At 48.9% G+C, this 25,563-nt stretch overlaps 1 protein-coding gene across 2 annotated transcripts; it reads left to right on the top strand.

Annotated features, from left to right (window-relative positions):
• The first annotated feature begins 2,984 nt into the window (after positions 1-2,984).
• LAS1L (LAS1 like ribosome biogenesis factor) lies at positions 2,985-22,263 on the top strand. Of its 2 annotated transcripts, XM_065900634.1 has the most exons (14): positions 3,053-3,282; positions 4,042-4,167; positions 5,173-5,242; positions 6,075-6,156; positions 6,607-6,891; positions 7,175-7,221; positions 8,083-8,192; positions 9,935-10,020; positions 10,383-10,433; positions 10,781-10,987; positions 11,345-11,492; positions 16,570-17,117; positions 20,044-20,194; positions 22,131-22,263. In XM_065900634.1, exons 1-14 carry the CDS (start codon positions 3,092-3,094, stop codon positions 22,261-22,263), a joined length of 2,235 nt encoding a protein of 744 aa, XP_065756706.1. In that variant the 5' UTR covers positions 3,053-3,091. The 2 variants fall into 2 exon arrangements, with proteins under 2 accessions (XP_065756704.1, XP_065756706.1); XM_065900632.1 differs by lacking the exon at positions 10,383-10,433 and having other exon boundaries at positions 2,985-3,282.
• The last annotated feature ends 3,300 nt before the right edge of the window (positions 22,264-25,563 follow it).

Here is a 25,563-nt window from a genome sequence, read left to right as displayed (position 1 = left end):
ATGTTCAGAGACCAGCTCTAACTTCAATGTGCTACAAGGAGTAACTAGACATAAGGTAGGTTAGAGCCAAATTGTAAAAATGCTTCAAAAGCCATTTAATGCCTGCTGTTTCAGGAAAATAGTCCAGGAATTTATGATTCTGACAAGATTAGATTCCAGTTTATGAGAACCCCTTCCCTGCTGTGTAAGGGATGGAGGCAGGGAGATCGGTTAGGAAAGTAGTACATGATCCAGAGAGGATCAAGGCCTGAACTAGAGCAATGGCCATGAGGATGTCAAGGAGAGGACTGAATTTAAAAAATAGTAAGTAGAATTTACTAGACAGATTATGTAGTTGTGGGGAAGGTCAGCATGGAGGTGAGGGAGGAAGTGGAATAGTGGACGATGATACTGTTAAAAGCAGTATAGGCTAATATTTCAAGTACTTACAATGTGCTGAGCACAGTTCTAAGGGCTCTACACTTATCTCTAACCCACATAAGAGTCCTATGAAGTAAGTGCTCTTTTTTCTCCATTTTTAAATGAAGAAAATGAGGCATATAGAAGTTAAATAACTTGCTCAAGTTTTTACAGATAGTAGGTGGTGAAGCTAGAATTCAAGCCCAAGCTGTCTGAGTGCAGAGACTGAACTTTGGATGACTGTGTGAATAGTGTTGCCATTTACTAGGATTGAAGGCTATTGGATGGGGGCAGACTTATGGGGAAAATATTTTAGTTTTGGACAGGCTGATATTGAGTGCAATTATTAAATGGGTCTGGAGCTACAGAGAAAGATTAGGATCAGAGCTGGAGATTTGAAGGACATCTACTTACAGGCAGGTGCTCAGAAGGGGCCTTAGGACTGTCTTAGGTGAATGGGATGCACAAATTGGGGGTGGGTAGAGGGAGGGAAATGGTGAAACATATAAGGGGAAGCAGTAGCTTGAAGACAAATTTGATCCACTTTAAGATTTTACAAGCAATGCCTTAGACTTGGAGAGTGCTCATTTAATTCAAGCCCACTGGCACATCTAGAGGTGTCCTGCAGCATCAAATGTCTAGGGATTCCTAGGATTCTTGAGCATGTGCTAGGATAGATTCCATAGTGCCTGTGGTAGGCTGAATCGCAACGCCCCCCCCCCCCCCACCGGCAGAACATCCACATCCTAATCCCTGGTACCTGTGAACATTACTTTATATGGTAAAATAAATAAATAAAAGAATGCTATTTTATACAGTAAAATTAATTTTAAAAATAAATTTAATTGCAGATATAATTAAATTAAAGTTCTTAAAATGGGGATATTACCCTGCATTATCCAGATGGGCCCTAAATACAATCACATGTAGTAGAGGGACGCAGAGGAAGATCTTACACACACCAAGAAAAGGTGAAGTGAAGACAAAGCAGAGAGACATTTGAAGATGCTGGTTTTGAAGATTGAAATGATGTGGCTATAAGCCAAGGAATGCCAGTAGCCTCCAGAAGCTGGAAAAGACAAGGAATGGATTTCCCCCTAGAGCAGCCAGCAGGACTCTGGCCCTGCCAGCACCTTGATTTCAGCCAAACTGTACTGATTTTAGCCAAACTGTACTGATTTTAGACTTCTGACTTCCAGAACTGTGAGATAATTTCTGTTGTTTTAAGCCACCAAGTTTGTGGAAATTTGTTATAGCATCCACAGGAAATTAATGCAGGGCCTCCTCAAAGCTATCATTACTTAACAGACTTGATCCAGTAATTCCTAATTCTCAATAGGTGTCAGGCCTCATTTGCCACATATTAGACATGGTACTCTTGTTATGTGCTTTGTCAAGTTTTCTTGGAACACATGGAATAGGGAGACCCTCAAATTCATAGGGAAGGAATGGGGAAGGATAGGGCCCTTTACCTGAAAAGTACTATCCAAAAATAACCTCTAAACCAAAATGTTCATGAATGATTCCTGCAGACCTGGCAACTTCTCTGACTGGATTGAATCTTAAGGGGTCATATAAGCCATCTCCCTGTCTTTGCCTGCACACAGCTAAGAGCCTGAGCATGGAGAGGGTATCTGGTTTCTGGAAGACACCTGGCCTACTGTTTGGCATGGCTACTCAGGACAGAGTAACTATCATTCAAGAACCATGGGCAGACTAGATCTTAGGAGAAGATGGCTGGAGAAAGAAGCACATATAGAGAATGGATTGGAATTTATTGATGTAAAGTGCAAAAGAGTTACTCCCAGCAATGCTGTTAGAGTGTTAGCAACAGTTCTCTCTCATGTGTTAGATTGGAAAATAACTTCTGTGAGAAAGATTGGGACAGAGTCTTGAACATATTTTAGCCAACCCATAAAATCAGAAGGGTTTCATAATATTGCTTTCCCCTCCAGAACTCCAGAATCCCAAGAAATTGTGCAGAAAAACTAAGTATACCTTTGTGGATGTTGAAACCAACATAGCAGTGGAATGCTGGCAGAGTAAAATCCTACAATTTTCAGCTATGGAAAAGAACCTAGAGATCACCCAGTCTAAGCTCCTCACTGTACAGATGTGAAACCCAGCAGAGTTTTTTTAACCCAACTTTAGATATTTAGATACTAGATATTTGTTCTGCAGTCTTGCTTTAGAGTCCATAGTGTTTTACTGGATCAGGTATTGATTCATGGCAATGAAAACATTAAGCGCTTTTCCAGTACACTGGACGCCCACAATCCCTCCCCGGCCCGCCAGGGAGCGCAAACTAAAATTCCTCCTGCAGTCCAGAAGTGTCCCTCCGGGTCTGGGACAGAATCCCGTTAGCAACCAGGAAATTAGCGGAACCTTGAGGCTGAATGCTTGCAGCTGGTACGATTGCTTTGAGGAAAGAACACTTCCGGTCGGAGAGGCCGTTCCCGCAACTTGTGGTTTGGTCAGCTCTAGCTCTCGCGTTTCGATTTGCCGCGCTAACGGTGGGAGGCAGGCTTGCGTCGGGGTCACACTCTCCCATTGGTTGCTGGTGCGGCGGCGGTTTGGAGTGAGGGTAGCACGTTGAGCTGGAGGCTGTTCGGAGTGCGGCGGCCCAAAGCCTGGCAACGAGCCCGGTGTCTGGTGGTAATCCGGGATTGAGCCAGGCCTGAGTCCCCAGGGGATGGATCGCGTGTGGAGTGCGTGGTGCGGGAAGTGCGTCAAAGAGAAAGGGTCGCCGCCACTCTGGGCCCAGCGCATCGTGGTCGCCTGGCTCAGTAGGGCCGAGTGGGATCAGGTGACAGTGTATCTGTTCTCTGACGACCATAAATTGCAGCGATACGCGCTGAACCGCATCACCGTGTGGAGGAGCAGGTAAGGCGGCAGGCTTAGCCCTGCACTTCACCTCTTCCTTTGTAGAATTTCCGTAAGGCCTTATTACCCAGTTTTCTCCTAAATGCCTAATGGCCCCCCCCTACGCGTAGTTTGGGCATTGCTTGTCTCACAAGTGCCCGGGGGAAGGTCGCAGCCAAGCTCGTACACTAATCCCTTTTGCGGAAAGAAACGGGGTGTGCCTCAACAGCCCTTTTGTCAAGTCTGTGAGCTTTGATCCTTACCTTCTCTCATCTTGAGGTGGGTGCCGATGAGAGGGCACCGCTGTGGCTGAGCCAGCCTGGTCTTAAGGAGTAGCACTCTAGGGTGGATTTCTGATTCGAAATAGAAAGGGGGTGGGGGGAGCTTGCCTGCAAAAGCATGTTTGAATGGAGCGCTTCAGTCCAGTTGGTAAGATTTAGTTGGGAGCAGACAAGGGGCTAATGCCTCCAAGAATAAGGTCTTCTCTGGGTGAAAGAGTTGAGGGTTTCACGGTGAAAGAAAGGAGTGTGTCCACACTTAATTGTTGATTGGCTGTGTAGCAGTTAGATATCCCTTGTATGTCCTAAACCAGCCTCTCATGTCCTGTGTACTATTGGATCCCAGGGACATTAACCTCCCTCTTCCCAGCTTCTTGATTTGTGTCTATCCACACACTCTTGAGCCAGTATATAATTGCAATAACCTACAACCTAGGTTCTGAGATGGAGGGTGGGCCTGTGTAAAGGACCTTTATGATGGTGCTGGACTGTGGCCCTTTAGGTTAGGCAACGAACTCCCCCTGGCAGTGGCTTCTACTGCTGACCTGGTACGCTGTAAGCTCATGGATGTAACTGGTGGCTTGGGCACTGATGAACTTAGACTGCTCTATGGCATGGCATTGGTCAGGTAAGACCTACATGGGTAGGGGTGTGGGGGGTGGTTTTTTGAGGGGGGGGCGTGGGCTTAGCACATAATAAGCAAAGTTTGGCTTTGGGTTCTACCTGAAGCAAAAAGCCTTGTGTGTCCCTGTGTATGGGTCACCTTATGATTGCTTAATGTGTCAGCTTTTGGTACCCCCTGTTAACACACATTCCTCTTTTTTCCTGAGAGCCTTCTCTCTTCCGTTTTTCTTTCCCTCTCTTTGGAATGTTGGGTGGGAGTGGTTCAGACCAAGTGGTCTCTATGGGTCTCTTCCAGCCTTGGCAGTTTGATTTACTTTCCCCCTTTTACTCTTTCACCCAGAGGAACTTTTCTACATGGTTCAATGCCCTTGCCCATGATTTAATGTGGATTTTCTAATCCTACCCCTACCTACACCTTTTTTCCATTCTCTCCACGAACACTGAAAGGTTACTGAGTTGTGGAAATGGAGACATGGGCCAGGAGTTCCTGATTTACAAAGTGACTCAGAGTGGTTCTAGCTGTATCATGTACATCAGGAAAAAGGTTGCCTCTGAGTTTTCTCATCTGTCAGAGTCTTTGCTTAGCTCATACTGTTTGCCTTGTCTGCCTTGTGGTCCTCCCTAGCTCTTCTTACCTTCTCCATTGTTTAGCTGTGCTCCCCATATCATTTGATGTAGTCCTTTGTTGTAGCATTTATAACATATTATGTTCTAGCATAATATTTTATATTATGTCATGATTATTTATCCTAGACTGAACTCTTCAAGGCCAGAGCAGTGTCTTATTCATTTGTATGGCTTCAGTACAGGGCAGAGTCTCAGTAAATGTTAGACTGGATGGAACCATTCCTGCTCTGGCTGACACCAACCATAAGAACAGGACAGAACAGTCATTGGAAAGGTTGTGGAAATGCAAGGTGACAGTAACTCAGCAAGGTGTTTTAAAGCCCCACTGGTTTGAATAAAACAGTTACTTGGGCTATGCCACTTATTTCTCCCCCAAACTCAGGTTTGTGAACCTTATCTCGGAGAGGAAAACAAAGTTTGCCAAGCTCCCTCTCAAGTTCCTGGCTCAGGAGGTGTGTATGATAAAGTGGACTTGCTAAATTCTCTCTTCTCAGGAGGACTCACTAAATGGGGCATGGGGTGATGTGGGTACAGTCAGACTAGCTCATCCCATCACTGTCAGCCAAGCCCAGCAAGAACCCCAGAGCCTCAGCTTCCAGCTTGAAAGAAGCAGACTTGCTCCCTTGCTCATGGCTGCTATCTTCAGTGGGCTTGGCCTGCCCAGCTTGCTGGGAGTGGCCCAGGTGAAGCTGAAGCACCCCAATGCACCCCTGAGTGGGGACAGGAAAGAGGTGGCAGTTAAAGTACCTGCCCTCTGGTTGTTGACAGTCTGAAGGAGGAGACAATCTCAGCCAAGCAGGGTGAAAATGCAAGACATTGCCGCCTTGAGTGAGTATGGGAGGTGTGTAGAGACCCAGATGGCAGACAGGTTCTCAGCCATCAAGAGAAGCTTCCTGGAGGAGATCTGGGAGAGAAGGAGGAAGGGAGGAAGAGAGGGGAGAGTAAAGGGTACCCTGGGAGAGCAACTGGTACAGACAAGGGCAGAGGGAGGCTGAAGAAGGTGATTGTTAATGCTCATTCACAGGAATCTCTTCATTGGAGGAGGGTAGTTGGTGGTTGGGGGAGGCGAGTGTCTTCTGATTTTCAAGATCACTTCCACAGAGCGTAAAGAGAATCAGGAGACCTGGTTCCTGATCTTGGCTCTGCCACTAAGAACGGAACCTCCTCTCAGGAGCTCAGTTTCTCTATCTGTAAAATGGGGAGAAGCCAGGTTAATTCATCTCTGTGGCCCTTTCTGCTTTAATATTTTCTAATTTCTGCACTCACACCCTCCCCCACAATCAGGTGAACATTCCAGATTGGATTGTTGAACTTCGCCATGAGTTGACCCACAAGAAAATGCCCCATATAAATGACTGCCGCAGGGGTGAGTCCCCAGGGAGTATACCTATCACAGTTAAGCCCAGAGGCCTGGGCTAGGTGGCACTGTGGGGGGAGAGAGAGGGAGGAGGGTCTTCACTTGGGGTCAGAGCTGAGACTAGGGTGAGGTGAGTGAGGCATTTGCCTTGGACACAAACTTTTAAGGGGTCTCTGTTCTCCCACTTGCTAGCCCCGTGCCGTTTTTGGCATCCAATCTTCAAGTCTGGTATAGATTTTTTCTAGGAAATGTGCTGGTGAGTGGGAGGAAGCAAAGAACTGGGGGATAACCCAGAACAAGAGGGGCTGCTTCTAGATATTTGAGATTTGTGCCTCCTTGGAGCCAAGCCTCTTACCTGGGGCCTCCCCATAATGTTTGCAAGATGAGGCTGGAGGCCTGCTAGGAGCTGCTTGCCTGTGCTGTTACTATGGCGCTGCCTTCCTTCCTCCCCTCCTTTAGGCTGTTACTTTGTCCTGGATTGGCTCCAGAAGACCTACTGGTGCCGCCAACTGGAGAACAGCCTAAGAGAGACCTGGGAGTTGGAGGAGGACAGGGAAGAGACAGATGAAGAAGACCAAGAGGAAGATAAGAACATTGTCGTTGATGACGTCACAGAACAGAAACCAGAGCCTAAGGATGAGGAGAAAGGTGCAGAGCTGGATGTTAAGGCTGATGGAAACAGTGAAGGCAACAAAGAGGTTGATCCACATTGGCAAAAGGCTGTGAGACATAAAGAGTTGTATGGTAGGTGTCCTTGATACAGAAAGGGGCCCATGAGCTTGGAAGACTCGGACTTAGGTTGACTCTGGTTATTTCCCTGGCTCAGTATTTCCTCTGGGGTTGTGGTGAGGCTTAGCTTAAAAAAATTACTGTCACAAATCATCTTCCTTGAGCCCCGTGAGGCAGAAGAGCCAAGAATTCTAGTTCCCAATTTACAACTCAAGAAATGAGGTGAGAGGGCTCAAAATTCCATCAGGAGCAAGGCACAGGGCTGGCTGCTCTATCTGTTTCCCTATTCTGTTTTCAGAAAGAGCCCGAGAACTGCTGGTATCCTATGAAGAGGAGCAGTTTAAGGTAAGAAAGTGCCCTTGACTTGGCCTGTTTTCATCTGCCCCAGCCATTTCTTCCCCCTTGCCAGCTACCTGAGAGAAGTCTTGAGAATGAAATTTAAAGAAAAGTGGCAAAGCTTGGAAAGCTCTTCCAAAACTCTTCTTGGAAAGAGAGAGAGGGGAAGTAGGAAGGAGACAAGAGGAGCAGAGTCCAGTTGGCTGATCCTCCACATCACTGGAAGTTTGTGGATAATCGGTCCCACTGGGTGGTAGGGAACAACAGGGCTTAGGTGGTTGCTTAGACCTGTGGTACTGCAGCTGATCAGCAGATGGCGTCCAGGAACCTTCCTAGATCAGGTGAGCTTGAGGGGTGCTGTTTTAGCAGGAAGGGAGGTAAGCTTAGAAACTATTCACCTCAACCCTTCCTTTTCACAGATGAAGAAATTGAAGCCATGGATGAGTGAAATGACTGGCCCAATGTCACATATGCAGTTAGTGATAGAACCAGGACAAGAACCTGAGTCTCCTGATTCACTTTCTTCCATAACCCATTGCTTCCTTTCACCCCTTGGTCCAAGGGTCTCTGCCCAACTCCAACCATATGCCCCCATTGGATATCTATGTATTGGATTATCTGGTTATTGACAGCCACAATAACAAGGGAATTTGGAGGGTGGGGAGGGAGGAGGAAGAGAAAGTCTGGAGTTTGAGGGTCAGGATATTTTTAGTTGCAGGACCAATAGGGACATTGTGGGCTCACCTCTGCATACCCTGCCGTATCCCCTGAAGGGACATGCTGAGAGGTCCTATGAGAAGGAATCCTGGAGGGATGGGGGGGTGTTACCTGGCTGAACCAGCCTTCTGATGGGACCCTCTTTGCTGGCAGGTGCTGGAGAAATTTAGGTATTTACCTCAGGCCATTAAGGCGTGGAATAACCTGTCCCCACCTGTAGAATGCATCCTGGCAGAGCTCAAGGGCATTACATGGGAGAACAGGTGTGTAACTAGGTAATCAGGGGCTGCCTACTCTCTAGGGTAGAGCGTAGCAGCCTCACTGAAATTGGTTTTCATATCCCAGCTTGCCAACCTCTGCTGTAGGAAATCCCAGGGATAATCTTGACCCACCACGGGTGACCTTGCATTTCACATGATCCTCTTCCCCAAACCCTGCCAGCTACCAGGTGGGGTTTGCCTACTCTGAGTAACTGAAATGGCCAGAGTCAGGAATGTCTACTGTCATCCATCCCCTGGCCAGCTTTGTTCCTGTTTGTCCAGTGGTATGTGGAGCTCTTGGCAACTAGGAAAAGCCGTTAACCTTTTGCTTTTTCACTGCCGATCTCTTGTCTGAGTTTGAGGTAAAAGATATATGGTAGGCACTGCTGGCCTCTTTTGAACTGCTATTAGAGAGGATCAACATCCCCTGGATAATTGTGGTTGAGGAGAGAGAGGAGGGGCCTTCCCAGGGCCTGGATCCTCCAAAGACTAAGTCCCCACTGACCCACCCAGTATGGCCATGAGCCTTATTTTCCCCTCAAAGTAGTACTCAGTTCAGTCAGAGCAGACAGTGTCTATCCATTCCTTTCCTCCCTGGCTCTTTGGGGCTTGCTACCTACATTCAGCTGGAAGGGGCTTTGGGAAGAGGTTGGAAAGAATCTGGGATGGAGCAGAGAGTATAGGAAGGTGGTATATGTGGCAGAGTGGGCCTGGGTGGGGAGCCTGCAGTGCAGGTTAGGATTGTCCCTGGCGTCTTCTTTATTCCCGGGATACCAGTAGTTCCAAAGGTGTTTTATCAGTGTCTGCCCAGCCTAGGCTTCTTAGCTGTACCCTTCAGTAAAGGGGTGAGTGGTGGCCCCCTCTGTAGCTTGGAAAACTATCCTTGTGCTATACAGTAGTGTCTGCCTGGTCATGCTGAGCAGGCAACTGGCTGACTGTTTTAAGTGCTCTTCCTGCATACTTACCTGAGGAGATGGGAGATGGACGGAAGGACAACTCTTTCCTCCTTGAGCCTGGTAGAGGGAGGGATCTGAGCATGACAACCCTCCAGACATTGAGACACCTTGGGAGCTCTTGTTCCCCCTCAGCCCAGTCAGCTAGGAGAGCCTCTCTTAGGGAACTGCTAGCTCTGGAGGAGACAGCTGGATGTTGCTGGTTTTGGTTTAAGCTAGATGGGGATGAGAGATTACCCCTATAGCTTATACTTTTAACCTCTGTATCTTAGTTCTGGGTTCTTGGGGTCCTTAGGAATGAGGATAATATAATATTTGGCCCAGCAATTGAGTCCCCAAAGTTTCTGCTTGTAAGATCTGAAAGAGGGTAACCAGGGAGAAGGGGAGGGGTAGGAGACTGGAGGACTGTCAAGGGAAACAAAGACTAAGCAGGAACTAAAGTCTAAAAGCCCTTGACCCTATAACCTCAGGCATTTAACTCCTTTGTGGGCCTGGGACTTTTCTTCATCTGTGCTTTTGGACTTGTTAAGCCACTACTGCCCTTGTTATGGGCCTTAGATTTGCCTGTGCTTGGTAAATGCTTGTTCAAAACCCACAGATCCCAGTCTTTGGCTCAGCCCCTGACTCAGGGAGGCTGAGGCCTGAGAACCAACTGTCATCTGCCTTCCTTTTCCCCCATGCTGGTTTGGCCATTTAAGTCAAAGGCATTAGCTGCCTTGGGAGTGGGTAGGGGAGTAGAAGAGGGTCTTCTGCCTGTTGCATTTTACTTAATTTAGTATCCTCTTGCTCCAGGGAGGCTCTGCTAGATGCTTTTCTGGATGACGGCTTTCTCATCCCCACATTTGAACAGTTGGCAGCTTTGCAGTTAGACTATGAAGGTAGGGTTCTGGAGGCTCGATGCAGCCTTAGGGTACAGTGTATCCTGGGCAAGAACACCAGGGGTGGGCTGGGTGGCCCTGGACTGGGAGGTAAGGGTTGTTTACTGCTGTTCCATAGCTACTGGAAGCCCTCTTGGCTGAGCAGAACATGTAGCCCCACTGATAAGTAGTTGTTGGGCTACCCTTAGGTGGCCTGGAATTGGGTGGGGTGAGGTGGGCTGGGGTGGGCTGGGGTGGGGGTGGGGGTCTTAATGCCATTATTGTGCTATGTTAATTGTGATCTAGCCACTTGGTAGAGAGCTAGAACAGCAGAACTGGAAGGGCCTTGTGAGGTCATCTAGTCCAACATCCTCATGTTACAGATGGGCAGACTGAGGTCCAGAGAGGGGAAGGTACTGACCCAAAGTCACACAGTGAGTTATTGACAAAGCCGAAGCTAGAACCAGAGCTCTTTTTCTTTTATATTCTATTTTGAGTCAGTTGTTGTTTACCAGATACTAACTGGTTTCTCTCCCCGCTCTTCTACTTTCCTCTTTCCTCCTGTTCTGCGGTGGCAACTCTGTTATTGTTGGTGGGGCCCCCTCTTCTTCTCCCTCTCTCTCCTTCTCTTCCTCCCTTCCTTCTCTCTCTCCCTCTTTCCCTTTCTCTCCCTCTTTCCCTTTCTCGCCCTCTTCTCTCCTCTCCTTCTTCCCTCCCTCCCTCCTTCTCTCTCCCTCCCTGCCTCCCCTTTTCCTGTCAATGGGTGTTTCTCACAAACCAGAAAATGTGGACTTGAATGACGTCCTGGTGCCAAGGCCGTTCTCTCAATTCTGGCAGCCCCTGCTCAGGGGCCTCCACTCCCAGACCTTCACACAGGCCCTGCTGGAAAGGATGCTCTCTGAGCTGCCAGCCTTGGGGGACACTGGGATCCGGCCCACCTACATCCTCAGATGGACCATTGAACTGATCGTGGCTAACACCAAAACTGGTGAGGGAGACTAGCCCTAGCTCCAGGGCCTAATGCAGCCCAGGCAAGAGCATCTGCCACTGTGCTCAGCTCTCGACTGAATAGCACCAGGAGGACACATCCCTTGTGAAAGGTTTAGATCTGCCCAAGAGGGCCCCACAGCAGCAGTGGACAAATCTCCCTTCACATTTTTCTTCTCAGAACCAAGTAAACTGGACTGGGGCAAAGGGTCCTGAATACTTTGAGCAATTGGGAGGTATAGAATGGGGAGTCGGAGTCTGGGGAGACAGGGATGGGCAGAGCCAAGCTTTTCGAGGTGCAAGATTGGGTGGGTGGGCTTTCTAGTTCCTTCTCCTCAGGCCCTCTCTTCTCTCTCAGGACGGAACGCCCGCCGGTTTTCTGCAAGCCAGTGGGAAGCGAGGAAGAACTGGAGGCTATTCAACTGCTCTGCCTCCCTTGACTGGCCCCAGGTGGTTGAGTCCTGCTTGGGTTCACCTTGCTGGGCCAGCCCCCAACTCCTTCAGCTGTAAGTCTCTTGAATTCCATCCGGTAAGAGGGTGAGACCCTGCAGGCCTCAGGGCCACACAGCCCTAGAATGGCACAGTTGGACGAGCCCTTGCAAGGACATCTAGTCCTGTCGCCGTCCTACTAACAGATGAGAGAATTGAGTCCCAGAGAGGGTAGGGTATTCTTGCCTAAGATCACAGAGCTTAAGATGTGACTGAACTGAGTCCAGTATGAAAATGGACAAGGCAACACCCCTAGAGTGGTTAGCACAGTGGCCTGTACAGAGTAACTGCACAATAAATGGTAGCTGCTGTTTATTATTGAACCCATTCTTCTGACTTTATGCCCAGTGCTGTCTCTATTATCTTCCCAAAATATACCTCTCATAGGTGCTTAACTACCTTCAGTGGCTCCTTACTGCCTTCCTAATGAGGTCTAGGCTTCTTAGCCTGACATTCAAAGATCTTTCTGATTCTGCCCCAACCTATCATGATAACCATACCTCCTGTGATTCCCCTTTACCCAGTCTACTCTGGGCGCTGTGGTCAAACTGAATATTGCGCTGGTTCCTGTAAATACCTGTGGTTGTCTCCCTTTTTTTCTGTCATTTCCTGACCCTGAGCCACTTCCCTCATACTCATGGAAGGCTTTAGCACCCAGTTCTCTTCCTGCTTTCTTGAATGATATCTGTTTCATTTGAGTGACCCATCTGACACTGCAGCTCCTCACCTCCAGTGACCTTCATTCTCCACTACACTCAGCAACCCATTTCCATCACTCAGAGCTATTCCACCTCTGAAAGTTTACATCCCAGCATCCCACTCGGTGACCACCACCTGTTGTCCTACCAGTTCTCACCCTCGCATCCCACAACATCTGCTCTTTGCCTGCCTCCAGACCTCCATCCCTCCATTTCTTACCCACCTCAATTTTGCTTCCCCTCAATCCTATCTGTGGTTGATCACTTCAGCCACCCATCATCAGCATCCTCAGCTCTGCCCATCCCTTGGCGTGTCTGACTTGCAAACCCCCGAGCTAGGAGTGATCCTCCCCACTCTGCTTCTCCCACTCCTCAGCCCGGGTAGCTGAGCTCTGCTGGAGAAAACCACATAGCCCTGCAGATTGCTGCCACTGCAGAGGTATGATTTTTAATCTCAAGCCAGGCCTCAGTTCTGCTTGTCTGAACTTTTACTTGTTTTCTGCCCACTTTCTCTCCTGTTTCCTGACTGTTCTGAAAACCTTACCACTCATCTCAAGCCCCACCCCCCCTCCCATTTCACCCTAGCTTCCTCAAGCACATGGAGGCCTCCAGCAGGGCCCCCTCGACCTGAGGTCCAGCCCTCGTGAACTGAACATTGTCGCCAGTCTCAGTATGAGGTGGCCTTGCCCAACCTCAAAGCCTTCTCTCCACCTGTGCTCTCTGCTAGCATCACTGGGGCCTCAACCCAGCCCCTCCTTTGCTCTACTGGCTCTTACTCTTCAACCTGTGAACAGTGCCTGAGTTTTTCTTATCTTTAAACCAAACAACAACAACAACACAAGCAAAGTCTCCTTTGACCCTGCATCCCTCTGTTGGGTTATCACTAGCTTATCACTCCTTCCTTTCCTATCAAAACATCTCAAAAGAGTAGTCTATACTCAGCAGTCTCAATTTCCTCACTACCTTCTTACTCCTCAAGCTACTGCAATTTGGCATTCATCCCCAGAGCTGCTTTGACCTAATTACCAAATCCAGTGGGCCCTTGTCCATTGCCTGTCTGCCGCATTGATGCTGTTTACCACTCCCTCCTTCAAATGCCTGTGCTTTTTTCCTAGTTCCAGTAAAGTACCAAAGCTCAAATCTCTTTATCTAGCTCAGGCCTTTCCCCTAAGATTCAACCTCCTGTATTTGACCGCATGCCAGATATCTCCCCTTAGATGGCCTCCAGTCACCTTACTGTGACCAAAAGAGCATGGGTCATCTTACTCCCCACCCCAGCCCCAAAGTGAACTTCGTCCTCTGCTCCCTATCTCACTTGGTGGCAGTACTATCTACTGTGTCATGTTGATTCTCTCAAGTACTTCTCAAATCTGAGATTCTGTCTTGTCGTGTCTATTTCCCCTAGTGTCTCCTTCCCTCTATCAGACTAAGCTTTTCAAGGACAAGGGTTCTGCATTAGCCATCTGTGCCCCAGCACGCCATGCAAGTCCAGGCCCCAAATAAACCTCAGTAAATGCTGAACTGAACTGTACTCTGCTGTCTCATTGCCAGCAGTGCTGTCTTTGGTGGGAGCTGACTCCATGCTTGAGGAATAAATGAAGTGGGAGTCTGGATGCTAAGACCGTCTTAGTCCCCTGATCTTTCCCATGGAGTCAGAAAGTCTTTCTTGAACCCTAATGACATTTGGGGCACAGTTGTATCTTATAAGTAACTTATAAGAGAAAAAAGTAGCCTTGTTGACAAAAGATAGCCAGTTTAAGACCTCCAGGAGATGAGACTGAACCAAACAGCCAAATCTCCAGATGTGTATGCTCTAGACTGGAAGTGATATGGATGGGTGGGAAACTGGGAGGAGAACCAAAAAATCCTAGAGGCATTTGAGCAATTCCAGCAAGAGAAAGAATAAAGGAAATTTCAAAATTCTGAAGGAATATGGCATATGTATGTAATGGGGGGAGGGAATGAAAAGAGCAGCATGGAGAGGTTGGATAAGTGGCCTTCAAGGTACTTTCCAATCCTAAGTGCCTACAGAGTGGAAGCTGCTGGTCTTGGAGAAGTCTGGACCACAGAGATCTTCTCCCAACCCAAGCATACCAGCGGGATGCGACACATGCCAGCAGTAACAGCGGCTCACTTGGGTACGATTTCTTGTGCACAGATCCTGCCTTTCGCAGATAATTAGTGAATCTAGTCCTAATCATCCTGTTACACAGATTGGGAAATGGGATTTCCCCAGGTATTAGGCTGCAAGTCAGTAACAAGTCTGCAAGTCAGAGCTGGGGCCAGAAACCAGATTCCAGATATACTGTCCTTACTCCTGTGCTCTTTCTACAGTGTTCCATTAGATTGCACATACAGAACATGACTTTTCTTTTCCCCACAGGAAAAATAAAAGATACCACTGGCAATTAAGTGTCGGACATGGTGCTGTGTTTGTAGAAGCATTTTCATTTAACTTGACACAGCAGTCTTTGGAGGTGGAGATATTATATACTTTTATTTGACAGATAAGAAAGACACCAAGGTTCTGAATAGTGTGAAGTGACTTATCCAAAAGTCATGCAATTTGTTGGTGGTGGGACAGGGATTTGGGCCCAGGGCTTATGAGTCCAAAGTCCACCTTCTTTCCACCAGCCTGACCTGTGACCTTCTCAGTCCCTAGCTGTGACCAGGCATACCCGAGGAAGGAGATGGATTTTAAGATTCATATCACCCCTGTACCTCAGTGGTCAGACTAGACAGCTTGAGAGAGTGGGTGTGTAATAATAATAAACAGTGGTAATATGGCATCTTGCCAATATAAAGTGCCTGGGAATATTTATTATTAATCCTACAAATGGACCACAGTGAGAGGGAAGAGAGTTTCTCTCTGGCTTTTCCTCTTAGTAGTAAGGCTGGAAGCTTTTTGAGAGCTTCCCCCAGCCAGCCAATATCAATTCAGCTTGAGCCAGTGCCATCTTGGAATGTGAAATTAGCCCTGCAGAGAGGGTCTCCCAGTGGAGTCACTAGCTCCCAGCCCTACCCCCAGCAGCCAGTGACCAGCAACCACACCTATGTGTCCGGTCTGCCTATGGGGCCCAGAGAGAAAACAGCCTGCTGAGCACATGGCCCTTCCTTCTGTGAACAACCCACAATTCAAACTCAATACACGTAGAAGGAAACTATCCATCTGTTCATCCTACCATGCCTCCAGCGGTGACCAGGTACCTGCTGGGTGCCCGGTTCTATGTGAGGCTCTGCAAGGGGTACTCACCCTCTTCCTCCCCAGGAGCTCTCCTTCCCAACCGCTCTGTGTTTGTTGGTGGTTTTGCTGTTAGCGCCGTCCTTTGTATGCACGATGTCGTCATCTTTAACTCCCATCTGCCTTCCCCCCTACCATCTGATCACCAAGCCCTGCTCTCTGTCTATCTGTCCTTCATAGCTTCTCTCCCTCCCATCGCTGCTGCCAGTGCCCTAGGTCAGCCCTCACCGACTCTCCCTGTTCTCCCTGACTCCAGGTTGCCCCACCCAGGCCATCCTCCACATGGTCACCATGGTGATCTTCAGAAATGCAGCCTTCACCTGTGCTCAAACACGTCAGATGACCCCCTCCACCCAACACACACACACTTAACCTTTGCAGGCTTCTCTTGCTCCCACAGCTGCTCAGCACAGCCCTTCCGCTCGAGCCAGGCTACTCTCACCGCATGCACACAGCCTGGTGTGCTCGCTCTTGTCTCTGCACAAAGCCTTCCCTTGATCTCTCCTGCCCTCCTTGTGCTCTCTGCCTCCCCCCAGCTCCTGTAGTGCCCAGGTCTGCAGTGCTCATCTGGCCTCCCGCCCACATTCTGCTTTGTCTTGTCAGCTGCTGCTTTTTTTTGTTCTTTTCCTCCATTCCAGGCTGGGCTGTAGTTGTCCCCCAAAAGGGATCACACTTTGTGTTCCATGCAGAAGGAGCACAGCACACTTCCAGGCATATCTTTGGAGCTCAGGATACATTGCTCGGCTAAAGAGAGGGATCTATTCTCATGTCCAGCCCTGCAGGCCTGTTGGCTAGTTTGTGTATTTACATAGCATTTCAGTACAGATTAATAGCTCTCATTTATTGATTGCTTACTATGTGCCAGGCACTGTGCCAGGCATTCTGTGTGAGCTATCTTATTTACTCCTTTCAACAACCCTCTAAGTTAGGTGCCATTATTGTCCTCATTTTACTGAGAGTGGAAGTGAAGTGAGCCACAGAGATGAATTACAGAGCTCGTTCAGTGTCCATGGTCCTGTTGTATCTGTGTTTTGTCTGCTCTACTGCACTGCCTTTCAGAGGCAGGTCTGGAAGCTCAGAGACCAAATTGAAACTGGAGTTTTGGGATATAAGACTTGAGATTTTGAATCTTTCTTACTCCGTCCCTCTGCTCAGCATCTTCAAAGCCATGGGGCAGGTCCTGCCAGACGAGGAGCAGGAGAAGCTGCTGCGCATTTGTTCCATTTATACCCAGAGTGGAGAAAACAACCTGGTGCAGGAGGGCTCAGAGGCTTCCCCTATTGGGAAGTCTCCATACACACTGGACAGCCTGTACTGGAGCCTCAAACCAGCTGGCTCGAGCTCTGGACCTGAAGGAGAAGCCCAGCAACAGGAGGAACAGGGCAGCCTTAATGATGCCAAGGAAGATGAGAAGAAGAAGCAAGAGGCCTTGGAAGACCAGATGGAAGAGGAGGAGGGAGAGGAGGAGGAAGAGGAAAATGATGACCAGAAGTGGGAGGAGGAGGAGGAAGGTGATGATGATGACGACGACGACGACGACGACGATGACGATGATGACGACGATGGCGAAGATGAGGAGGAGGAAGACAGGATGGAAGTGGGGCCTTTCTCTATGGAGGAAGAGTCCCCCACTGCTGAGAATGCCAGGCTCCTGGCCCAGAAAAGAGGAGCTTTGGAGGGCTCTACATGGCAAGTTAGCTCAGGTAAGAAGCCTGATATCCACTTTCTCCCCACATCTATCTTCCCTCTCTGGCTGGCTCTTGAGGCTTCCCTTCACCCTAGAGAAAGGATGGAAAGTAGCAGGAGGTAGCCAGCATGAGGCAAGCCTGGGAGACAGCCTGGTGTGTGGATGACATCTGGTTTCCCTCCCCCTTAAGGTGGAGCATGTGAGCACCAGGGACCTTAGCACTGTCATGCTGCCAGCTGCCTCATGCAGAGAGCACATTCAGAGAGGTTGGTGTGGATGTGGGCACTGGGCAGCAAAACACAGAAGGCTAGAGTTAGGTGGTTGATATATGTATGATTCTGCGTGTGTTTTTCATGTGCAGTGATCAGGGCAAGGAGCCAAAGAATAGTGCTTTCTGTGTATATGTGAATGTGTATGGACACTTGGAGGCTGGTTGGTGATAGGACAGGATTTTGCTGTGTGTATGAGAAAGAAGGAACCCGAGGGTATTCAGTCAGTGGAAGTGGAAATGAGATCAGAAGGGGGAGAATAAGGAGCAGTGCAGTTTTTTGGTGAGTATACAAGTTAGTGAGACAAAGCCAGGAGGGAGCAGGGGGTTGAATGGTAGGTGGGGGAACATGAGTCAGCTCCTGAGGGTGGTTTTTTGAATGCCCTCATTTGGGTTGGGGAGCAGGAACCTTAAGGCAGGGGGACTCCGCAGGAATGAACAGTCTGACGTGTGCACATGGGCATGTGTGTATGTGTACATGCTGGAGGCAGGGGTAGACATGGGGCACAGCCCATGTGATGGAGCCTGGGGCTGGGACTGGGTATGCTGTGGGGTAGGCATGGTGGAGAACAATAGGGAGAGAAAGGGGAAGCAGTGAAAGAGCTTAGGGGGAAAGTGAAGTCTTTGCCCTTATGGACGTGTGTGTGGAAGGGCTGGGACATAAAGGCCCTGAGTGCTACAGATGGGGGAACATATTTATGTGTGTGTGTGTGAATGTGAATGGGTATGTGCTTGCATGTGCTGGACAAACCAAGGCACAGCAACAGAGAAATCTCTTAGAGCAAGGAGGGCTGTGTTTGTAAATATTCAAAGGGAGGGGCAGTGACTCAGGCAGAATTGTGTGTGTGTGTGTGTATGTGTGTGTGTGTGTGTGTGTGTGTGTGTGAGAGAGAGAGAGAGAAAGAGAGTAGGGGTTGTGAAAAGAGAAAGTGTGAAGTGGGCTGTATGTGCATCTGTGCATACATGCACACATGGTCATATATGTTTTTGGAAGAGGAGGCAGGGTTGCTAAGACCTATGAGGACCAGGAGGCATCTGTATGAGGGAGAGAAGTGGAAACAATAAGAGGTGGGGGGGATATGGAAAGGCCTGAAAACAGGCAGTGAAACAGCCATGTTGAGATGGCCTATGTGGTCTATGCTATCACTGAGGGGACATGTACAAAGGTATCAGGCTAGAGAGCCAAGGGCAGTGATGTAGACAGGGTTGGGAGTAGGGAGGATGGTCAGGTCAGTGACAGACATGGGGGAATGGTCCCTGTGTACAAAGGTGTCTTTGTATGCATAGGGCAATGCAGGGTGTTAAAAGTCACAACTTCCTTCGTGTAAGAGAGCCAGGGATGGGGAGATGGGCAAGCAGAGGTACAGCCCTTCCTGCGGGGGTTCTTTGGGTAACATAAAACTCTAGTCCAGGGTTGATACTTTCCAGAATGCCAGGGGCGTAATGACAGGGAGAATTCTTTGGGTACCAGGGAGATGCAGGAGGCCAGAAACTGGATCTACTTGGAGGAGCTCACCAGTGAAGGCTTCGCTTGAAAACACTGGATGCACTAGTGTAAGGATGGGGAAGGGATTTAATATAATACTGTATGGAGGATACTTAAGTGATAGGACAGAGTGGGTAGGGAGTGCCTGACATGGTCCATTCCAAAGTGGAGTATGGCAGGGGCGGGGAAGGGTTGTGAATGTGGAAAGGCCTAGGGCATTGAAATCTTTCCCTCTCCCCCTTGTTGTTACTTCCTCTGTATGTGTATACACATATGTGGAGATGCAGGGACGTTAAGATTTCTGGTTTGTGTGCCTGTGCAGGAGAAGTATGAGAGGCAGGGAGTAAAACTGGCAACATTTGTTGAGTGGAGGGTTTGGTCAGTGTGCTTATGTATGTATATTGAGGCATCTATAGGGGGTGGGATATGCAATGAGACAGTCCTTCCCTAGAGAAGGGATGTTCTTTGTGTGCATATCTGGGGCAAAAAGACCTTGCAGGGGGCAGGGAGAGCATGATAACTGCTGAGAGAGTGTTCACCCTGAGGTGGTATGTGGGCCTGTATGTATATCTCTCAAGGCAAGGCTACTAAGAAATGATGTGGCACTCAAACATGTTGGGAGGGGGTGGTTGTGCATAGATGTATAGGATATCTAGGTCATTCAGATATGCAGAGGTATCTTTCAGTTTGGGGAGGAGGTGTGGTGGGAATTCAGGGGCATCCAGACTCTCCAGGATATATATATATATATGCGTGTGTGAAAATAGGGGTGAGGGTGAGCGATTGAGGCAGTGATACAGCCAGGTCTGAAGAAGGTGTCATCTGTATCTGTGTAGGGACATGTTTGGGGAAGTGGGAGAAGAAGAGTGGAGAGGAACAAAAATGTCTACAGTTGTGATAGTTGTGTGCATGGTATGCGGGGGTTGGGGGTGGCTGTGGTGGGGGTGCTGCATGTGAACACATAGAAGGACCATGAAGAGTGTATGGGGGAGTATGGAAGGGACAGGGAGTGCTAAGGTGGAGAGGAGAAATGATGAGAAATGATGCAGAGAGGAGTGAGGATGAAGATACACAGCCTGTGCTGAGCAGGCTAAGTAAGGTGGGTGGATGGACAGAGTAGGTGGGCTTGTGCACCCATATGAGAACTAGCTCATCAGCCCTCTCTTGCCTCCTCATTTTGCTCCACAGAAGATGTACGATGGGACACTTTCCCCTTAGGCCGAATGCCAGGTCAGACCGAGGACCCATCAGAGCTTATGCTGGAGAATTATGACACCATGTATCTTTTGGACCAGCCTGTGCTAGACCAGCGGCTGGAACCCCCAACATGCAAGACTGGGTGAGTGCCCATGGCAGCAGGATTTCTCACCCCTTTCTCTGCCTCCCACAGGAGGGAGGGAGGAAGGGAAGAACATAGAGTGGGGTGGTTGAGGGAGGTAACTGTCCCCAGTCAGGACCTAAATGAGTGAAATATAAGCTCCAGTCCCTGGCTGGGCCCTTGCCAGGAGTCCCAGCCCCTAGTGTGGGGGACCAGTGAGGCAGCCACACAGAACTGGCTTGGCATCCCTCTCAGATTGCATCTGGTTTGTGCATGCATGCATGTGTGTGTGTGTTTATGTGTATGTGTGTGTGTGTGTGTGTGTGTGTGTGTGTGTGTGTGTATTGGGAAGGGAGAGGTCCATAGCTTTCAACAGATTCTCTAAAGGATCCACCACTCCTAAAAAGTCAAGAACAGGTGCTCTAATTAACTTCTTCATGTTCTTGAGGAGAAAACTGAGGCCCAGAAAGGGGAAGAGATTTGTCCAAAGGTGCACAGAGTAATCAGTAGGCCTCCCTGCACTGTCCAGGCATCTTGGTAGCAAGGCCTATGCCCGGCTCCATGCTGTCCCTCGAAACTCACCTCTGGATCACAGGCGTAGGAGCCCTTGGGTCATCAGGGAGGCAGGAACCAAGCAGCCCTTGCTGAGGGGCTCTGCTGGTAACACAGAGGAGCCCGTCCAGAGGGCCTGTACATTCCAGAATGTGGGGTCATTGTGACTGGGACAATCCTGTGAGTACCAGAGAGAGACCTCTGTGGGCCCCTGAAACAGTCTGTCCCTGTGCTGCCTGCCCACTTCATGGGAGATGAGCCCTTCTTCCTCTAGACATTCAGAGAGAGGGCTATGGAACCCAGGGACCCCAGCAACAGGCCAGGCCCAAGGCAGTGTCATGGACTCTTTGCTGTAAGCCGGGGCAGCAGGCCTCTTGGAGAGAATAGGAGGCAGTGGGGGAAGCCAGGTTGTCTGTAGTTGCGAGTGGGGCCCACATGTCTGAGAGAGAGACCTCCTCTCCCTTGGGTAGGGCTGTCTTGATGAACATCAAGGTATCAAGGGTGAATTGTGGGCAGGTAGAGCTGTTTTATCCAGAAGGAGGCCCAGTCCCACACCCCCTGTAGTAGGGAGACTTCCTCAGCTGGAGCCAGCGTGCCTGCCCCTGCTCCTTGTCTCAGCTCCACCCCGACTTGGCTGTGTGGCCTTGAGCAAGTCCCTTTTCATCTCTGAGCCTCAGTTCCCTTGTCTGTGAGATGGTGAGTGATGGGAGGGGATGGGGCTAGATCATCTCTAAGGGTTTTTTCAGCTGCATTAGTGTAACCGTGGATCTCCCTGAGAGGAAGGATGATGGCTTTGCTCTCAGCTGTCACCCTCATCTACCTGGAAGAACTTTTGACCTGCAGGAAGCAGGGGAAGCAAGAGTGTTCCGAGCAGGGCCAGGGAAGAGGAGGGCAGTCTTCTCCCTAGGTCAGTTCTGCAATCCTGAGATGGGAGCTGGGCCTAGCCATGCAGCCTAAGCCTGGCCTTGGGCCCCTTAACCTGCTGTTGGGGTGGGAGGGATCCAGCCCAGGGTCCTCTGGGCCCCCAAGATCTAGGGCCTTAGAAGAAAGCCTATTAAGGCAGCCACTTTTAATGCCTTCCTGGGGGTAGGGTGGTGCGGGTCTCCCTTTCCTACCTCAACCCAATTAGCTCTGCTTTAATCTGGTTTATGTACTGGGGTTCTATATAAAGTTTCATTTGAAAAGTTCCACTCCTTTTCTCCCTCCTCCCTCAACTGAGGGCAGGGCAGAGCCACCCCTGGGGCCCATCTTGAAATGGTTTCTCAGATGTGTTCCAGTCTCTTTGTAAAGCCAGGCAAGAGGGTGGGCCCTTCCCATAGACACACACATCAAGCACCCTTAGCCCCTCCAGAGCCTAAAGCTGCCTCCTTCTCTGACTGACCTCCCCTCTCCCCTCTCTTTGCAGCACCCTGGGCCTGAGCTGCAGCATTGGCAGTGGCAACTGCAGCAATGGCAGCAATGACAGTGGCAACTTGGACGGCCTTCTCTGGAGCCAGGGCCAGCTGCATGGGCTCAAAAGTGGCCTACAGCTCTTCTGATGCCAGCCCTGGTGCAGGTGTTCATCCAGTGCTACTGGGGCAACAGCCCACTCTCCCCCACTCCGCCAGTGCACCTAATGCTCCATAAAACAAGCTGGGAGACAGCCTGCATCAGCCATATCAGCTCAGCTTTCAAAATCACAGTAGGATTCAAAATCACAGTAGGATTTTGAATATGTTTTATTTTGTTTTGCTTTGTTTCATTTTGTTTTTTGTTTTGAAAAACAATAAACAGGCAACTGTTTTGGTGTTTGTGAGATGAGGGATTGTGTGCTTCTTCCTTTATTCTGGGGGCTCCGGAAAAGGTGGGATCATAACAGAGCAGGATCTGGGTCCACTGCCCCTTTTTTGCCTTTTTTTCTGACTCAAACCATTTTCACTCCCCTCATTGGAATGTAGTGTGAGGCCAGCTCACTAGGAAGCATCAGGCCCCAGAAGAGGCATTGTTGGCCATAAAGCCCAGCCAGCATCAGGGGAATCTGCTCAGAACCTCCCTGACAGCTGGAAGACCCAGGTCTTCCTGTTGCTATTCAGCAGGCTTCTGACTCATTTACCTGCCTGCCCTCACTGGGCACCAAAAAGCAGTTGAAAGTCAAAGAGAAACCTTTCTTTGTCACCTTTTTGCCTGGAAAAGATGAAGTGGACTTCCCTGTGGTATGCACTGGAACAGAAAATGTCTAAGGGACTGAACCAGAGTTCTTCTATGGTCACCCAACTCCTTCAGACACTCAGAGTGCCTTACTTACCCTGTCAGCCCTGAGCTGCCAAGAGACAGGGATGAATAAAATATGTCTCACCTGTCAGAGCCCTCTGCCGGGTGAAAAAGGACAAAGTCCACCAATTATGGTAACCTGATGCCTTTGTTAAGTGTCTTAAGAAAGCCCCAGTGTACACAAGTTGTTTGTTTTTCTCAGGATGATATTTCCAGGGTGGTGGCTGACTGAGGTTAAGATTGGCTACAGTATCTCCCAACCCAACTTGGGGAAGTGATAACTGGGTGAGAGAGTGGGCATCTGTGGGGCCCGTTTGGGCCCAGACAAGCTGAAACAAGGGACAGAACCAGGCCACATTCCAGCCAAGAAGCTGGCTCTAGAAGCGGCTGAGCCAAGGAATGGTGAAAGGAAGGAGAGGGCATATGCTATGAAATGCCAAGGAGGAATTGAGTGTAAGTGTCCTGCCAGAGCCCAGTCAAGGGTTTAAACTAGTTAAGACTCTAGGGAGTCCCCAACACCTCTTAAAAGATATCCTGAATATCTTTGTGGGTATGTGTATGTAATCATTTTTCTAGAGCTAGTTCACAGGTTTAATCAGATTATCAAAGTGGTCCATGAGCCCAACAGCTGAAAAGGTTACAATTTCCTATCCTGTGTGGACCCAAGCACGAGGCATGGGCCAAGCAGTCTCCTGCACAGGTTAATGCAAAGTCAGTTTCCCTCCAACTCTTCCCTCTCCTGCCAAATGCTAAGTCTTAGCATCCAGGAATGTCAGATCTAACGGAGCCCTCAAGGAGGATCTAGGCCACATCTAAAGGGATTTGCAAATGTGTATTCTGGGACATAGCCTCAGCATCTGCCCTGTGGGGAGATGGGTGCTGCAAGCTCTTGGTTCTGTCCAGCACTTCTCTAAAGCAGCCTGGATTTTTATCTATTGTGTATGTATTGGTATTGTATATAAGATATTTTTTCAAAGTGGACTTTGCTGCCAAAAAAATAGTTTAGAAATCATAGTTCTAGTCTAGCCCCCTCATTTTATACATTGAGATACTAAGGCAGAGTAAAAGGGAAGGGATTTGCCTAAGGACACAGAACAAGTTAACAGCTTGGTGTAGAACGAGTTTCTTGTAATATCAGCATCACCTGGGTACTTGTTAGACATGCAAATTATTGAACCCCACTCCTGGCCTGGATCAGAAATGTTGAGGACGGCCAGCAATCTGGTTTAACGAGCCCTTCACATGATTCTGATGCACACTAAAGTTTGAGATGCTCTGGTATAGAGGAAAAAGCTACCCAAAGACCTAGATTCCAGGCAAGCTCCACCACTTAATGAGAACAGCCTTGGGCAAATCATGTCACAGTTTCTTGATCTGTAGAAGGAGGATATTTGCCTCATGGGCTTGTAAGGATCAAATAAGATAATAGATGTGCAATTGCTTTCTAAAGCTTTTCATGCTTTGTATGTGTGAGTGGTGTGGATTCATGCCAGGGTTCACAGGCCTTGAACTCAGGACTTGGGTCTCCATATAACCTAGGACAAAGACCTCTCCCCTGGCCCTCAAAGACTGACCTAAAGATGAGAAGTAGGCTATCAGAGCCATTTTTAGTCCAGGTCCAGGGAGAGTAAGAACCAAGCATTATTGTTGGCTGGAGTCCTCCTGAAACCTGGGATTTGTGAAGCCAGGTCCCTGGGAAGGGCTGCTTTAGATGGCGGGGGCTGGGGGTAGGAAGTGAGGGAGGGGGGCATAGGGGAGGACAGGCCAGGAAGCAACCTTAGCCCAGTGCCCTTGCACCTTTTCCTTCTGACTAGAGGCCAGAGACTGATTAGAAAGTCTTTGAACTGCACACATTTAACCGAGGAGCAGGGTTCAGGGTCAAGGGAAGGGAGCACTGATTATATTGCTATTCAACAACAATAATGAGAGTCACCTGATAAATGGAATATAAGTGGAATGGAATATTTATAAATGGAATATTTCCTGCCTTATCAATAAACAAAGGATGTCACAGTCATCAACGATTGCAGCCCTCCAACGTGAGCTGGTGAGTCCTGAGGAAACTCAGGGCTGAAAAGAATACCTGACATCTAGCAGCCATCAGACTGCAGCCACTCCCTGCGGTGAGCCCTGAGGAAACTCAGGATGTGAAAATACAGGATACTGGCCCCAGATGGTTGAGGTGCATATCAAAGGAATGATTTCAGTGAGCCCAGACTCTTGCATCTTCCCATACACAGAAAAGCGCTAAATTCCTTAACTTGAGCTATCTGGTTTTCTTTAATTAACAGTAATCTTTTGATGTTCCTGACTACCTGCCCTTCGTTGCAAACTCCTCTATATCCGGGCTCCTCCCCTTGCCTCCTCGGAGCAGTTTCTCAGAGCTATCTGAAACGCTGTCTCCCCAGGCTTCAGTCCTCATTTTGCCCCAGATAAAACTTAACTTGCAACTCTCAGGTTGTGTATTTTTTTTAAGTCAACACACCCCTTCTGATAGGAGTTAATTTCCTTAGTAATGAAGAATATGGTTCCTGCCCCTAAGGAGTTTCATGTTTTGTATGGGATCTGCATGCCAACATGATTGTAAC

This window comes from Phocoena phocoena, chromosome X (assembly GCF_963924675.1).
Source record: "Phocoena phocoena chromosome X, mPhoPho1.1, whole genome shotgun sequence".
In the NCBI taxonomy this organism is placed as follows: Eukaryota; Metazoa; Chordata; class Mammalia; order Artiodactyla; family Phocoenidae; genus Phocoena; species Phocoena phocoena.
This window is presented reverse-complemented; position numbering and strand designations above follow the sequence as displayed.

Coding starts and splice junctions, on each gene's coding strand:
- LAS1L (XM_065900634.1), top strand. CDS start 3,092: ATGGATCGCGTGTGGAGTGCGTGGTGCGGGAAGTGCGTCAAAGAGAAA. Junction 4,168..5,172: donor TATGGCATGGCATTGGTCAG/GTAAGACCTACA, acceptor CCCCAAACTCAG/GTTTGTGAACCTTATCTCGG. Junction 10,988..11,344: donor CGTGGCTAACACCAAAACTG/GTGAGGGAGACT, acceptor CTTCTCTCTCAG/GACGGAACGCCCGCCGGTTT.